This window comes from Protomyctophum parallelum (assembly GCF_964188405.1).
Source record: "Protomyctophum parallelum genome assembly, chromosome: 4".
NCBI classification, from domain to species: domain Eukaryota; kingdom Metazoa; phylum Chordata; class Actinopteri; order Myctophiformes; family Myctophidae; genus Protomyctophum; species Protomyctophum parallelum.
Window position 1 is genome coordinate 31,766,730 of NC_139700.1, and position 18,249 is coordinate 31,784,978.

At 43.3% G+C, this 18,249-nt stretch overlaps 1 protein-coding gene across 1 annotated transcript in view; it reads right to left on the minus strand.

Moving 5' to 3' along the window:
- The window catches only part of plxnb2b (plexin b2b), a 235,545-nt gene that overhangs the window by 80,028 nt on the left and 137,268 nt on the right, over window positions 1–18,249 (minus strand). The window contains exons 7-14 of the mRNA XM_083763407.1: window positions 17,880–17,980; window positions 15,535–15,661; window positions 12,590–12,761; window positions 9,157–9,268; window positions 5,852–5,963; window positions 3,307–3,408; window positions 2,284–2,379; window positions 550–637 (exon numbers count right to left, since the gene is read on the minus strand). Of these exons, the coding sequence (XP_083619533.1) occupies window positions 550–637; window positions 2,284–2,379; window positions 3,307–3,408; window positions 5,852–5,963; window positions 9,157–9,268; window positions 12,590–12,761; window positions 15,535–15,661; window positions 17,880–17,980 (910 nt within the window). The remainder of the gene's footprint in view (window positions 1–549; window positions 638–2,283; window positions 2,380–3,306; window positions 3,409–5,851; window positions 5,964–9,156; window positions 9,269–12,589; window positions 12,762–15,534; window positions 15,662–17,879; window positions 17,981–18,249) is intronic.

Sequence of the window (18,249 nt, forward strand, 5' to 3'; positions counted from 1 at the left end):
AAAAAACATATGAAAATATCTGACACATCGCGACTGTGGCTCAGGAGGTAGAGCAGGTCGTCCAATGATCCGTGGGTCGGCGGTTCGAATCCCGGCTCCTCCTGTCTACATGTCGAAGTGTCCTTGGGCAATACAAGACTCTGAACCCCAAATTTCTCCTGATGTGCTGGTTGGTACCTTGCATGGCTTCCATCGGCATCAGTGTATGAATGTGTGTGTGAATGGGTGAATGTAATGCACAATCTATGTAAAGCGCCTTGGATAAAGGCGCTATATAAATGCACCATTTACCATTTACCATGACAGCAAAACTGTTGTCATCACAATGTGATAAAAAAAAAAACGTATGAAAATATCTGATCTACAATCATGTGACACATTGCGACACATTGTGAGCTTGTAGATTGGCTATTTTCAAATGACCAAAAAGTACAAACTAGCAACTAAAGTAAAAGTACAGAAAATTGTCAATATTGAAGAAAGTAAAAAAATACCTCACAATTGTACTTAAGTACAGTACTTAGTTACTTTCCACTACTGCCAACGTACCGCTCAGAGTGCTGTCTATCTTCTTGCCCGTCTCCCGGTCCTTCACGTAGAACAGAATGGTGGTATTTGGCGACTTGTCGTAGGAAAACTGAGGAATTGGAACAGAATGAATTATGAAGTACGGAGAGCGCTGAAGATTAATGGCAGCGTGTGTGTGGGGGGCTGCCGGGGAAAGCAAAAAACTAAAATACATATCTTTGCAGTCAGGCAGAAACCATGTAACTCTGTTTTTCAGTTCAAGTTTTTGCTTCAGTTTTAGCCATCAGCTCATGAAAGCTCATAAAGGCTTGCACATCTGCTATCTTCACTATTACTAATATTTTGTGGATTAAGTGTGGATTTCATAACCAATGAAAAGTATTAACAAGAACTTGTGACTACATAGTAACGACATTGGATCCACAGCAACACACAGGTTCTTTTGACATTTGCCTGAAAAGTAAGTAACACTCGTGGACATACAAGGTTTCTACCCGACAGTGACGATATCCCGTTTGGCAGAAAAAAATGGAAATCAATGCAAGTAAAGAACACAGTAGTATGGCTGGGGGGTAGGTTCTGCTTCTTGAACTCACAATCTGAAGACAGAGCCTTCCAGATCTCCCAGTATAAGGAGAGTCTGGCCATTAGAGGGGGCTAGAGAATATCAAAGGACGGGCAACGCAGGGTCAGAGGTAAAGTGGTGAATCTGATATCAGCTTACATGAATCCTTTTAACTGAGCTCGGGCTGCAATGCCAATGGACTTTTAAAGGGTAGTGAACTGCTCACAGCTAACAACAACCACAGATACCTAGAATGCTAGATACCTCATTGGCCGCTGCAATTTATTGGAGCGACCTGGATCACATGGAAGCATAGCAAAGCGGAAGTGCAGAAGGCATGCTGCCACTCAGATGACTAAGACACACGCTCACCTGCCTCTGATTGGCCTACCAATCAGAGGCTGATTCTGATTGGCCTACCAATCAGAGGCTACCAGTGCTGTGTGACGCACGTAGAAGCTCCTGTGGCTTGCTTCCCTGTGAGATGGAACCCGAGATACAGACGCCCCAGGGCCAAAGGAGGCGTCTATACCTCTCTATGCCTATGGTAACAACACAACACAAGTTATTTCCCCATGCTGAGTTGAGCTACACACACTGACTACTGGGATCAGTGTTCATGAACAATACAATTCAGGTAGCTGTGTTGAGAGTGAAGCAACAATTTAGACCAGCTATGCACTAAGCACAGGGCAGGTCAGCACTGCCAGCAGAGAACAGTGACAGCTCAGAGGTGGAGACTTGGGATTTAAGACTCCACACAGATTGTAGGTTTAACAAAATTCCTCTGCTGTGAGACTTGACTTAGGTTGCGTCTTAACTTCTTCGATGACACGACTTTGAGACTCAAAAGCAAAAAACGTGATCAGACTTGAGCAGGCAAAACCATGGAACAATAGATTGTATAACTTTAAATGTATCACTATACCACACAGGCCTAGTTTAGCCTTTGTTCACAGTGCTGCCTTTTCTGTGGAAGCGTTTGTTTGGGGGTAACCTTGGGAATGGGCTGAGCACTGCCAAACTGGCACGGCCATTCGATTGTGGTGAGGGGGGCCGAGCCGCAGTCTTGAGACCTAGGCTCGCGTTGGTCAAGGCGTGGAAAATTTCAACTGGGGCTCAGAGGGGGGTGACCGTCACTGAGCTACTGCTACATGCAAGTCACATTCAGAGCAATCAGCAACACTAACATTGAAACCGCTGAAGCTGTAGAAATGTCCTTGCTCCACGATGACCGTCTCCTCTGTGTTCCTCATCAGCTCAGTGCCGATGGTGAAAGTGCGGCCCTGCAGAACAAGACAGAGAGGGGGAGGAACAGGCTTCGTCAAGGTGATGTTTATTCGTCCCAAACTGGGTGATTTGTGTAAGAACATCTACAGTAAAACGCATTAAACTTTAAACATACATAAAACAAAAATATAAACGCATAAACAACCACAAGATCCAGATCTCAAAAGAGCTCACAGCAACAACAATACCCCACCACCCCATCGTAGACAGCAGACTATATGACCATAAGAGCCTCCTTGTACTCCTGGATTTAGATGGTGAATTAAGTTTGAAATTTTAAATATGGGAAGTTGCTTAGCATAAATAGTTTGCCAGTAAACTGTAATGCTGCTGCTGCTACTTGTGTCATAGTTTGTGATGTGATGTTTGTGTGTCTTTTATGTTGTGACTGTTCTGTGTTTTTAGAGGACCACAATGGATGATATTGTGTCTCCTCTGCTGTATGTGTGGAAGTGCCCTGTGCCCAAATAAATTCATCAGCTCATAACCATTCTCCCATCCTCAACTATTCATGACATTGCTTCCACCATGACTTATGGTTATATGTTAGACTGGTAGCCTAGTCAAACATGTATTTTCCAAATCCCATTTAGCTTTGGAATCAGATTGTTTTTGCTGTTAACAGCAAAAAAAAGAAACCCCAAACAAACATGGAAACAGATTTTTGCAAATCGGAGTTGAACCACATGATTCCAGGGTGGTTTGAAAATTGAAATGTGATTAATATCCGATTTCTAGTCTGGACACACTCTGGACTCTGAAGCATGACTTATAGGCTACTTTGGTCGTATGATGGTTGTCACTACAAACTCAAGACAACGTCATGATGTGAGCTTAAAACATGGCCGAGTGCAAGAACATACAGTATAAGTCAAGCCTAATTGACTGAGTTGAATAAACCCAAATGCCATTGATGGACATACCTTGTACACATCCAGGTGGATGCCCTCAAAGCTGATGACTTTCTTGAAGCCCACAGGGATGAGCATGGGGTCTGGGTTCTCAAACCGAGGACAATTTCCTCCCTGAGTGGAGAGGAAAACAGACATAAAAGGTTTCACCCCTCCCTCAGAATGCCTATCTTAGTTTTTGAGCGGTGCCTCCGCTCCATTACACAGCTATGTGTGTCCGTATGTGTGTCCTTATACGTGTCCCTGTGTCCGAGCATGGAAAGCTGCAACACTGTAACTCATTTCTCGACCGTTTCGGACACGGGAAGGCTCGCCAGAACAGGGCCGGCCCCCTGGGCATGTTGCTGGGGGTCTGGATGTTCTGGGGACCCCCATGCGGTAACACGGTCCATGTAATTTCTCAAATATTCTTTCCAAAAATAATCAAAGTACAGTACAGAGCACAGTACACTACAATACAGAGCACAGTACAGTAACTATAACAATACATGTATAGTTGCACCGCTCACTCCACACAGGTGTAATTTCTTTCCTCCTACAACACTTGTAAAGCGACTTTGAAAGGGCGAGGTCGCTTCTCGCCCTCTGGGCGTCTTACTGATATTATTATTGCTATTGCTATTATTATTATAATTGACCTTTTTAAATGTACCATATGAACTCGTATAGCGTCTCTATTCTGGCATGTCATAATAGCAATTTGGCAGAAACAGCTGAGCATTTGGCGAAAATAGCTTACAAGAACACCGCGTGTCACAGCTTATATTATATTGATGGTGTATTTTCGCTATTTGACGTCCCACTTGCAATCTGGCTAGATATAACAGGATGATCTTTTGTCATGCAAGATGGCAGCAGCAGATACCACGATATCAATTAACTAATTCCATAAGGGATTCACACAGTTGGCACAGCACATGGCATTTAAGCATCTAAATACTATCAAAAATAACAGTAGTTTCCAGTTCCACTGAGGGAAAAGGCTCCCCGTGGTGATGTGTTGCTCAAATTGCAAAGTACTTTTTTCCTTCCTTTTGAGGTGATTGCTTTGGATTTGGTATATAGTGATCGTGTGCTTTGTTGATTACAACAATCAACAAAGCACACAATCACTATAAACCAAATCCAAAGCAATCACCTCAAAAGGAAGGAAGGTGTGTCTTGTTTGTGTGGTTGCTTGTGATAGCCACATGATAGCCAATCACAACTCACAATGCGTGTTGTGATCTCAGAGTGCTTGCATATAACATCAAGTCATTCCACAAAACCGGTAGGATTTTGCTTATTATTATTTATTTATTTTTGACCAAAAGGTTTTACTTTTCTGAATAGCCCACAATATTAAGGACCCATCTCAGGCATTCAATTAATATTTTTATATATTTTTATATAGAATATAATAATAACGGGATTGAAAATGGTAACGGGGTTGTGTCAACCCTGTGATTTCTTACTCAAAATGGCCACCTTTGGGATTAAGAGGAGACCACATGGCATGCATGCGATTAAGAAATCAGATATATTGTTGAAATAACCAACGTAATTTTCACAAATAATTGTTTTCTATCTTTATTCCATGTAACGGAGTTGAGCTGTTATGCTTTACGATGTGAGAGTATAAATTACTATAAAACATTGTACAATAAGGTGTGAAATTGCCTCTTTCTGTAGCATGTTGTTCAGAAGCCTTGTAGAATGCCACTTCCTGTTGGTGATGTCACTAAAGGGCCAGTTAATTATTGTTATGGAGGGGAGAATGACTTGTGTAACGGGGTTTAGTGTGATTGGGGGACATAGCTATATAATGCTATTTTAATGATTAATCATCTATTTATTCAAAAACTAAACATGACCAGGAATAAAGCACTGATAGATGTATATGTGAATGGCATAATTTATGGATTTTTAAAAACATTTTAAATAGTCATATCTCATGTCCACTTTCATAGAAGGCCATTGGGGACATGAAAAGATTGAAAAAATACTGAAAGAAAGCAAGATAATTTCTGATAAAATCCATGTAATCTTTACACAATATTAAATGGAACATTTAAATTCATGAAAAAAGCTTTTAAAAATACATGTTGGTGACTCAATCGATAAAATACACCTTAAAAAATCATACCGGTTTCGAGGAATGACTTGACATGCTCAAAATAGGGACAAGTGGTTCAAGTGGTTAAGATTGAAACAGATGCACACTGACATGGGTGTGAATGTGATGTGTCAATCACAAGTCAACCTTCATAGCAGCCAGGCTCATCAGCAGTGTTGCCAAGTGTGCTTATTATAAGAGCGTGTTTTTCTGTAAAGTCGCTTGCATTTGCAATTTGCGCCAGGGACGAGCCCGGACGACTCCCATACAAGATTTGTGTACCTACTTAAAATTATTAAAAAACATCTTTCTTTTACATTTTGATGCGTGATCATGCAACCTAGTCTCTTCTTTTAGGGCTTGTTTCCGTAGACCTGGCCTGCTTGTTTCTCGCGTGCAATCTGGCAGCAGTGCTCTAGCTGGCATCCACTGTCATGGGAATGAAGTGAAGCGGTCACTCACCTGGTGGTGTTTGATGATGTTGGGGCCCGGCACAGTGTCGTCCATGTCACTGCAGGTGTGGTCCAGTGTGTTCCACTGGCAGCCCCACTGGCTGCTCACACAGGACATGCACCTGGAGCACACAAACACATGCACGCAGTCGCACACACCACACACGTGCACACACACATGCACGCACCAGAGCAGGGAAAACATCATCCATATCCATTTAATTATTTATGCATATGTACTTCCATGCAAAAAAAAGAAAATAAATACATGCATGCTTGCATGCAACGTGCAAACAAATAAAATACAAACGTGCAAACTCATCACGGCAGCTTCCGGCGCTAAAATCCATGCGGCTGACAGTGAAATGGATCTGTGCGACTTCCCATGAACAAAGCTCGTTCATCATCTCACACATTCCTCTGGCTGAGGAGGACAACAAAAAAATAACAGTGTGTGTGTGTGCGTGCGTGCGTGCGCGTGCATGCGTGCGTGCATGCGTGCGTGCGTGCTTGTGTGCGTGTGTGTGTGTACGGGAAGCAGCTGCGAGATGGGGATAAAGAAGGAATCGTTGCTGTCGGGCAGAAACGTCGTATCTCCATATCTCAACTTTTTATGTTTTTCTTTTGGTAAATGAATACCCATACTTCATCTTACCAGAGTGTCGCACAAAGGAAGTGAGAATCGCCGATCTACAAGCTCACACTGCCTCTCATCACAAGGCGATGTGAGCTTGTAGACCGGCTATTTTCACTAATTTAAGTAGTTTTTAAAATACTAATAAAAAAGGAACCGTTTTGGACTTAGAAGGTTTCCACCTTCTAAGTGTGTGTGTGGGGGGGGGGGGGGGGGGGGGGGGAGTAAACACATAGGGAAAGATCGAATTTCAGTTTTTGATTAATGAATGGCAAACGGAAGCAATTTCCACCAGCTTGGAGATAATAAAACAAAAGGGTTAGGAAAATGCAAGAGGTGCATTCAATCCTGCCATCAGTCAAGCATCACAAATTACGCACAAGCGCGCGCGCGCACACACACACACACACACACACACACACACACACGCACGCACGCACGCACGCACGCACGCACGCACGCACGCACGCACGCACGCACGCACGCACGCACGCACGCACGCACGCACGCACGCACGCACGCACGCACACACACACACACACACACACACACACACACACACACACACACACACACACACACACACACACACACACACACACACACACACACACACACACACACACACACACACACACACACACACACACACACACACACACACACACACACACACACACACTTCCAGTCTGCCATGCCATCCATTTGCATCAAGGTTGTCATGTGATGGTGGCGCTCGGTGGAAGTACTTGAAGGGGCATTTACTGTGGCTTTTGTGTGCTTTTGTTGACATTCATTCATTCATTCATTCATCCATTCATTCATATTAGACATGCCCCCTTCCTGTATGAGCCTAACTCACTACTATGCCCGTTAATGCACAAATTTGCACTTTTCCAATTTAAGAGACTGATTCATCCATATGTGTTTGACGGATGTCTGCTAAAACTCCCGTCTGCTCGGAGGCAGACGTACATGGGAGCAAAGCTTGCCCATGCCATTAGAATGCCTTATTCTTTATGCAAAACAATTTGTGTGCCCAACTGAACAATGGCTCCTGACAAAATAATTGGAATTGGGCACATTTGTCAACACATTAAAAAATAAAGAAATAAAGATGTCAAATGATTGATTGGATGCATGTTATAGACATGATACAAATTCAACCTATGTCACGCTATTAATTTATAATATCGACCACACATGAACACAATCTTCCTATCTGATGAGGACACATCTAGCTGTGTCCATTACACCATGTCCAATTCCCATGTAGTGGAGGATATGTTCGTCCAAAGGATCAATAAAAGTACAAACATATTGGATATTGGCGGATTCCAGCATCATCTTTTAAAATGGTAAAACTGTGATGCATATAATCATGTGCGTGTGATTACTGATGCAACATACTGTAGACAAAGCCATGTGTTCGCCACTCTCGCACAATCGGGACAAGAAGGTGGCCGATGTGCCAATGTTTTATTTGGGCAGAAGAATGAAAACCAGCGTTTCAGGGTACCCGCTGTCGGGTGGAAACCTTGTATATAAAAATATGTTCAAACGGCCTTCTTCAGGGTGCCCTGAAACGCTGAAATGCTGTTTTTCATTCCTCTGCGTCCAAAATAAAATATTGGCACGTCGGAACATACAAGGTTTCCTCCCGACAGAAACGGGTGCATGTGTTTAGTTAGACATACCAACAGTCAAACACACCATGCGTCAGACACCCTCCCCAAACCTAACCCAGAGCCATCTAATAGAAGAGTTGCGATATTGAGGGGGCAGAAACCAGCCTGGTCACGTGGTTCATGTACTCGTGCGAGCCCATAGACTCCAATGCATTCCGTAAACTTACGGTTGTCCCCATTCAATACTTCTGGTTGTCCCCATTCAATAGAAGTCTATGTAGAAGAGCCGGGAGGCATACTTTGGTTAGACATAGCATTGGTTAGACATAGCATGTGTATTAAGGTTGGTGATGGGTGCGTTAAAACGGCTGGATTAAGGTTGGTGAGGGGTGCATTAAGACGACTGGATTAAGGTTGGTGAAGGGTGCATTAAGACGACCGGATTAAGGTTGGTGAGGGGTGTGTTAAAACGACTGGATTAAGGTTGGTGAGGGGTGCATTAAGACGACCGGATTAAGGTTGGTGAGGGGTGTGTTAAAACGACTGGATTAAGGTTGGTGAGGGGTGCATTAAGACGACCGGATTAAGGTTGGTGAGGGGTGCGTTAAAACGACTGGATTAAGGTTGGTGAGGGGTGCATTAAGACGACCGGATTAAGGTTGGTGAGGGGTGCGTTAAGGGTTGGGTTAGGTTTAGGTGTGCTGCCTCGTGGGAGGTTAGGGTTAGGGTGAGGGTTTGAGATAGGTTGTAGGACTATTGACGGCCCCATGAAGTGAACAGAGTTTGCATAACTCTGTTTTACTCTATGGCTCTCCCTAACCCGAACCTCACAGGAAGCCACGGGTGATTTTGAACCCACAGTACGGGTGATTTTGAACCCGCAGCACAGGTGATTTTTAACCCGCAGCACGGGTGATTTTTAACCCGCAGCACGGGTTTGTCGGACTAATGACTGTAGGAATATGTCTAAGCAAATATGCACTAACACAACGGATATGCATCACAGGGTGCGCAGCTGGAGACCAGACACAGAGAGGGGGAGAGATGACTCACGGTGTGTTGGCAGCTCTCTTCACTGTGGCGGCACAATTATAGAACTTGAACTCCCGCGTCGCCAGTTCCACGCTCTCGTTGAACATGACCTTGATGGGCACCGCCACGAAGTCTAGAAGGCACAGCAGAAAAACAGTGGATTCAGAGATTATACTCTAGACCAGGGGGCACCCGAAACGTTTTCACCCAGAGACCCAATAAAGATTATACTCTAGACCAGGGGGCGCCCGAAACGTTTTCACCCAGAGACCCAATAAGATCTGAATGTACAGAAATACAGGAATTAAAGCCTTGAAGAAGCACTTTCGACCTTATTTCATAATAATTGGCCCTCACTAATGCTGATAATAAGATGGCACAATTTCCACCTACTCACTCCGCTGCATATCATTGGTGGACAGTTCAGACAGCTGCCTACCAATGACATCATCGATGGGGATTCCAAGCTAAAAAAAACTACAGACATTCTCTTCCTGGAAAGTTACGAAGCTGAACTAGAAGCCATTGTTCTTTATCCTGCATTAATAAACATTTGACTTTGAAATGACCAAACCTACCAATTATTTCATTGATACTGTGGGTAGGTTTGTGAACTGTCCCCAGCCCTCCTCGGAGACACCGTGTGAATTGAAAGAAATGGTGCTATATTATAATGAGCATTAGTGAGGACCAATTATGTGAACATGGTTGAAAGTGGTTGAAGGGGCCCTCTAAAGCCCTATTTTCTAACAGCAAAAACATTATATTTATTCATAAAAATTGGTCCACAACCAAAAACCGGGACCCTATAAACTGAAGGTACAGTATGTTTGTGCGTGTGTGTGTGCGTGTGTGTGTGTGCGCATGTGCGTATGCGCGTGTGCGCGTAAAAACATTTCTGAATGAAACATTTGGGATCTAAAGCTTCATCACTCAGAAATTCAAAACTACACACTACTGTATATCAAGTCTGTAAAATGTCACTATTTCATCAACGGATCGCTTAAAGGTTTACTCTGCCTATGCATAATAATACCGTGAATGCTGCTATTCTATCATGAGGAGTGAAACATAAGAAATTAACACATCCTGATGCATGGTGTGTGGAGACCATCTCTGTGCCGGGAGATCACAGTTTGCCTATCTGTGACATGATACATTTCAATTAGTTTCATGTAGGCTGCCAATGATCTTCCAGTGCAAAGAGAACAATTAAAGGTCTGCCTGGGATCTAAAACATCAATTACTTGAGTTCTAACAGGTTTCTTTTTTGCTGCTGTGTGTCTATTATGTGGAAATCACAGTGGTGGAAAAAGTACATTTTGTACTTTTGTAAAAGTAACAATAACCTAGAGATAGTCTGTTTCATGTCAAGTTGGTTATTCAAAATTTAGAATAGCAGAATGTCCCACTTCACAAGTTTGCAAATTTATAAAATGTACAATATACAAATCCTTTGGAAATACAATATCTAATGTCTTCAATTGTTACCGCGATGGTAGCCGTGCCCTAAACCTGTCTCGTTTGATACAGAGCACCAATCTGATACAGGTGCATTCAATAGATAAATAAATAAAACTAATCGTTCCAGTCCTTCATTCTGAAATGATGGTAAAATGCATGATAAACACACACCTAGAACCACATGTATCATTATTACTGCGCCAACGTTTTATGTACTGTCCATTATTCACTGTGCCATTCCATGGACCCATCATCATTCAATGCTATTCAGATTGCAAGGTAAGAGAAGCGCTCCTTTTCGTTCTGCGTGTGCAGGGTTTTATAAATCAAGCTGCAAATATATCTGTAGTGACAAACAACAACAACAAAAGAACACCCAAGGAGTGGGGACTATTCAATTCTATTCGATGTCACTGGTAAGCAGGTTTCTGTCCACAGCCCTCCTCCTGAATAGATTTATATATTTTTTTTAATATGAAGATAGGATGAAAATAGGTGAAGACTCTATAAATATATTTAACTATTTACTTCATACTCCGTCGTAGACCAGTGTCGCTCACCGAACCAACCAATCTACAAACTCACAACGCATTGTAGATTTTCAGTGAGTGACACCATAAAGCATAAATCAGCCTCATAAAGGTCATATTCTGGTCCTCAGGTGTAGATAGTTAAATCAGGATCATAAAGGTCATATTCTGGTGTAGGTGGTTAAATCAGGCTCATAAAGATCATACCCTGGTCCTCAGGTGTAGGTGGTTAAATCAGGCTCATAAAGATCATACCCTGGTCCTCAGGTGTAGGTGGTTAAATCAGGCTCATAAGATGAAGATCATACCCTGGTCCTCAGGTGTAGGTGGTTAAATCAGGCGCATAAGATAAATATCATACCCTGGTCCTCAGGTGTAGGTGGTTAAATCAGGCGCATAAGATAAATATCATACCCTGGTCCTCAGGTGTAGGTGGTTAAATCAGGCGCATAAGATAAATATCATACCCTGGTCCTCAGGTGTAGGTGGTTAAATCAGGCGCATAAGATAAATATCATACCCTGGTCCTCAGGTGTAGGTGGTTAAATCAGGCGCATAAGATAAAGATCATACCCTGGTCCTCAGGTGTAGGTGGTTAAATCAGGCTCATAAGATGAAGATCATACCCTGGTCCTCAGGTGTAGGTGGTTAAATCAGGCGCATAAGATAAATATCATACCCTGGTCCTCAGGTGTAGGTGGTTAAATCAGGCGCATAAGATAAATATCATACCCTGGTCCTCAGGTGTAGGTGGTTAAATCAGGCGCATAAGATAAATATCATACCCTGGTCCTCAGGTGTAGGTGGTTAAATCAGGCGCATAAGATAAATATCATACCCTGGTCCTCAGGTGTAGGTGGTTAAATCAGGCGCATAAGATAAAGATCATACCCTGGTCCTCAGGTGTAGGTGGTTAAATCAGGCGCATAAGATAAATATCATACCCTGGTCCTCAGGTGTAGGTGGTTAAATCAGGCGCATAAGATAAATATCATACCCTGGTCCTCAGGTGTAGGTGGTTAAATCAGGCTCATAAAGATCATACCCTGGTCCTCAGGTGTAGGTGGTTAAATCAGGCTCATAAAGATAAAGATCATACCCTGGTCCTCAGGTGTAGGTGGTTAAATCAGGCGCATAAGATAAATATCATACCCTGGTCCTCAGGTGTAGGTGGTTAAATCAGGCGCATAAGATAAATATCATACCCTGGTCCTCAGGTGTAGGTGTTTAAATCAGGCGCATAAGATAAATATCATACCCTGGTCCTCAGGTGTAGGTGGTTAAATCAGGCTCATAAAGATCATACCCTGGTCCTCAGGTGTAGGTGGTTAAATCAGGCTCATAAGATAAAGGTCATACCCTGGTCCTCAGGTGTAGGTGGTTAAATCAGGCTCATAAAGATCATACCCTGGTCCTCAGGTGTAGGTGGTTAAATCAGGCTCATAAGATAAAGGTCATACCCTGGTCCTCAGGTGTAGGTGGTATCACGGCTGGTTTGGGTAGATGGCAGCTGACCTGGCCCGGTTCCGTCATTTTGCCAATGCTGTCAACGCTGCTGCTAGAGAAGCTGAAAACACAGCGCAGATTGTCTGTGGGTGCAATGGAGGGCAGGGAGGGAATGTTGATCTGAACCTGAAAGACAGAAAGGGTAATGGGAGACATTAAGGATGCTGGGTGTTTCAATTATAGCTGAACCGTACATGTTGATATTGATCAGTTTTCTATATTTATATAGAATATATATTTGAGTTGTTTGTTTGCACCTGATGAGGACCTCTGTATAGTCCACTTGCCAGAATGTGAACCTGGACATTTTGAGTTTTATGTTAGAAACGTGTCAAACTAGCTGTTTTTCATGATTCTGAATCCATTGCAAGCATTCATTTTGCACAAAAAACACTCCTTGGGCTAAATGTGGCCATAGGCCACAGCTGACCTCATTTCATGCAAAAATAATGCTTGGAATGGAGTCAGCAGCATGAAAACCCCCTAGTTTGACATGTCACATGCCACATAATGGAATTTTGAAAAATGTTCCTTATATAGGTTCAATGGTGCCCCAGCTTATGCTAATTATGAAAATTGCCCACCATATATGCAAGTTAGCATCTGGCAGTTTCTAAATGCTGGGGACCCATACTGCATAAAACTTTAGGGTACTCAAAATGTCCGGGTTTACAATGGGGCTCTATGGACTGGCAAGTAGACTATAATAGTAGGTCAAAATGTTCTAAATAAAGTTATTCTGGGAGCATTAAAGTGTGTAGCTATTTTCCCCACAGCTTTACATTGTCCATTATATGCAACACTCGCTTGTGCTGGGGATTTATTTTTGGATGTGTGTGCACTTCTTGGACGGCATTTCAATTATCTCAGTACATGGCTGATTATTTCAATATCTCACTCTGCCACGCCAAGTCGAGCAGAGGAGACGCAAGGTTGAGAACACGATATACAGCGCGCCTTGTAAGGGTTGAGCTAAATGTAGCTTTGGAAAGACAAGGACAGATAGGTATGATGCAGGGAACATTAACATAAGTCAGAGAGGAGAAGGGGTGCCTCGATAGCTCAACTGGTATTGAGGTTCAAAACCGATCCAAGGCTAGGTTCCCTCTCTCACCATGCTGCCTTTCCTGTTCTTCTATTCCAGTGGTTCTCAACCTTTTCAGGCTGTGACGCCCCAAAATAATGTTATTTGAACTGGGGACCTCCCACACTGATAAGCACTTGGAATGTAGGAGTTGAGGCATTCAATTTAGTTTGACTCGGTTCCATAGATGACGAGGCCGTACCGTTATGATGACGAAACCGGAAATCAAGCCATGTTCTGGGCTGCTAGGGCTTCTGGGAAAATGAGTTCAATTCAAGTGAACGGGGTTTGTTTGGACTACAACATGCTGTGCAGGCTGTTTTGGTTTCACATCGTAATGGCGGCTCTTAAACAACAAACCATGGGACTATTTTCCGGATTTTCGTGGATCAAAGCTGCAAATACTTCGGCGTATGCTCCAAAGGTAATAAGACAATCTAGGCAGCCTATGTAGGATGGTAGGATGAAAAATTCAAAAGGGAATGTCGCTGCACTGTCACCCGGGGACCCCGGGTGGATATCCGATACACACAGGTTGAGAACCACTGCTCTACTCAGTCAGTCACTATTTAAAAAATAATATAGTTTAAAAAAAGAGAAAAGAAGTCTGAGAGGAAAAGAAATGAAGGAGAAGTTGTGAGAGCGTAAGCCTCTCCATCTTCTGACTGAGAGCACAATCAGCCAGTCGCTTATTATACAGAGGCTCAGAGTATTCTGGATCAATAACAGAGCAGAAAATCTAGCTGAGAGTCAAGGGTAACTGATTCACAATGGAAATGTTTTTATATTACGCCGACTGTGTGTGTGTGTGTGTGTGTGTGTGTGTGTGTGTGTGTGTGTGTGTGTGTGTGTGTGTGTCAGTGTGTGAGTCAGTGAGTGAGTGAGTGTGAAGGAGAAGAAAATTGGTGCGGTATTGATGCGTGTGAACTGTGAAGTGTCGCCCATAGCACCGAACTGGAAATATAACAGTTGCGTAAAGGAATGTCAAGGTGGGATGTTGTCTAGATGTGGTCTTATAGGTGTTGTCTAGGTGTGGGGTTTGTGTGTAGACAATATGCTGGGCTGTTTTGGACACGGGCCGTTTTGCAGCCAATGTGTTTATTACAGGCTGAACAATTAAGCCTCTGCTCACTTGCTGGGTTTTCTTACAGGAGAGGTTGGACTGGAGGGTAGGTCTGTTACAATTATTGCATAATCGTCTAATCAATTATTTATCATCGTTTCCATGTTGAACATTTAAAAAAAGAATTGTGGAAATAGAAGATGTAGCAGTTGTAGATCAGCTATTTCCACTATTACCACTTATGATGCTGCCAGAGTTTGTCAAAATAAAGGCGCTCGAGTGCCAAGCAGATGGGCAGATTTTACTCTGAAAATCCCTGCCCTTCCAATTCCCCCCAAAACCGGGAGGTATAATCTCTCTTTAGAAGCTTTATATTCCAAACGAGATGCTTGGTTAAGTCAGAAATTAGGACAGAACGTTGCCGTTCTGATCAAAGCCAACATGGACAGCGACGTAGATTCAGACCATAACATTCATTCATTAGACCAGGAAATGTATCTTGTCCCCCCAGGCTTTCATTTTTTGAGACAATGCGAACGAAAATAAAGCCTGGGTACCGAGGATAGGCCTTGCCTAGCAACGGGAGCTGTCAAAAAATGGATTACAGCGATTCCGTTTATTTCTATTTGGACGTGTATACACGTTTTTAGCTCAAAAGGTGTTAAGGTTTGTATTATGTTTGTTGTAAAATATGTCAGTCATTTCTCAATTATTTGTGTGACAGCCCTATTGGAGGGATGAAATTAACTAACCTGCTGGGTCTTCTTGCAGGACAGGTTGGAGGGGTGAAAGGAGACGATCTTCACACACTCCTGCCTGGGGCTCCACAGCCACACATTCTTCTCCTCCGCCCGCCGGCACTCCGACCTCCTGGAGCACCTGGAAGCAGAGAGCTGCGTCAGAGCACCTTTTCTAGGATCAGGAACCCACCTGAAAAACCCGATCACGCATCTCTGACCACTTAACCCATTTAGGCCTGACGTCGAAAGTTTTCTGAAATGCCTCATGTTTCTATGTCAGAGGTGCTCAATATTTCATGTCAATGTAATTGGCCACCGACCTCCATCTGAAAATATGTTCCAGGGGACCTCTTAACTCCACTTGAGCTGTATTTGGTAAAATGATGATAATATAAGGACACATTCAAGTATCTGAAAATGTATGAAGTCACAATACCAACTTTGATGTGACACAGTGACACGTTGTAAGCTTAATTGTAGATTGGATATTTTCAAATAGCCTAAGATTGCAAAGGGATGAAGTGGTGCATGTTTTGTAATGATAATCAAAATATAACTAGTAACTAATGTTTTCAAACAATTTAGTGGAGTAAAAAGTACTATATTTGCCTCTGAGATGTAGTAGTGGAGTAGAAGTAAAATATTGAACATTTGAAATACTGTATACAATTAGTTACTTCACACCACTGCCAGGTATACTAGACTGGGTGTACAGACAGACAGTCACAAAATAAAATCCAATAAAAGCCAGTGTTGTTGTTGTTGTTATGGTGGGCTATGGGCCTCTTTATTGGACCCACATTCCGGTCCTTTTATGGTCGGCTGTACCGTTGTTGCGTGTCAAACTCATGAACCCATCAACAACATTAAAGTATACCGCCCTTGAGCTAGGAGGACCATATGTCTCCTCTGGGTTTCTCCAATTAAAAATAATAAGCGTATATTGATCTGAAAGATTCACCATTGAATTCACCAGACAACTTCATCGCCGACAGCCGGCTGAGCCGAGTCTCATTTCAGCGATCCTGTTCTTTAAAAACAGTGAAGCAATATACTTTTTCTCTGGTTGCTGCTTATTAAGCATTTCAATTTCCCCCCCATCTCCTGGATGGTGGCAGATGACAGGCTTTTTCCATTTCCTGATTGCATCCGTCAGAAATACACGACACGTAATGGGCTCCCGTGCTCCCACCCTCTGGGGGCTTGATAAATAAGGGCTGATGAGAGTAAATTGCACCGGCCACCGTCTCCACATGAGCCTGACAAACTGCTTTAATTTCTCAGGGCTTTTGGAGACACACTGGGAGGTGGGACATAAACACTGAGGGATGCGGAGGAAGTCAGCCATAAAACACCAAGCCAAATACCCTGCCATTTTATACAGGTGCGTGTGAGAGTGTGTGTGTGCAGTGTGTGGGTGGGTGTTTATGCATGAGAGCGATGGAAGGAGGAGAAGGAGCAGTTCACCCAAAAATTACTTATTTTCTATCAATTACACGATCCCATGAAGCCTTGAATTCATGGATATTTTTAGTTTTTGTTGCATTCCTGAGCCAATAATTTGATGACCGGCAGAAAGATGCTGATGTTTCCGGTAGGAGACTCCGCAAGTCTTCTATCGGAGGATATGGAACTTACTGGAGCTTAAGCGCCAGGGCGCGCAGCTTGCAGGGCGCTGTGCGAGACTATTTCAAATAGGTACAGCTATGAAACCAAATTCATAGGTCACCGCTTTCAATGTAACACAGGAACCCCAGCGAGGGTTTTTGGTCTTCCAACATAGTTTCTTCCACTTGGTGGGAGGAGACTAGGAGAGTAAAAAATAGCAGATCCAGCGTCAGGGAGCAGCCTTATAACTGGCAGTGGTGATAGTGCTGGCGGTGTGCTGAACGCACGGTGTGTTCATTTCACTGGGCGTGCGAACGCAAAAAGTGTCATTCTTGATTTTGTTATGTGCACGTGAATCACTTTGTGCAAGTGCATGGGGCCTTTTGATTTGGTGTAGTGCCAGGACCTTTGGAGGGGTTGATTCGGCACTGCTGGAGGTCATCAAATTATTGGCTTAGGAATGCGATAACAACCAAAAAAACATTTCCATGAATTTGGGTGAACTACTCCTTTAGGAAACTTAAACCCTACATGCTTCATTGTAAGTAAGTCAATAAGTCATAATACATTAGACAATCTGTAGACAATCTGTTTTTACAAGCATCCGTTTTTCACCGAATGGTCACCTATTATGCCATGCTAAGAGGGAAGCAAGGGTTAATGTGGTTAAAGGAGACTGTGTGTGTGTGTGTGTACTGTGTGCTTGTGTGCGTGTGTGCGTGCATGCGTGCGTGTGACACACTACCGACCTGCCCTCCAGCACACACCAGCCGCAGTAGGGATCCCTCAGTGCCACACAGGACTGGCAGTCAGTCTTGAGGTGGCACTTCTGCACCAGTACCTTCATGATCTACAGCCATAGGGAAAGAGAGATGTTTATATAAGCAACCTAAGCATCGAAGGGCCATGTTTGAGCTGCAGGAGAAAGTAATTCTTTGTTCTTGGTGGTCACAGGGAAACAATAGCAGCTTTTCAATGGGAGAGGTAACCAGATCTCGCTGTAGATTCTGATATAACTTGGGACAAATGGAAGGTTTGGCCTAAGGGTAGTTCTAGACTAGAGCAATGGTTCCCAACCTTTTCTGGATCTCAGACCCATTTGGAAATCTCAAAATACAT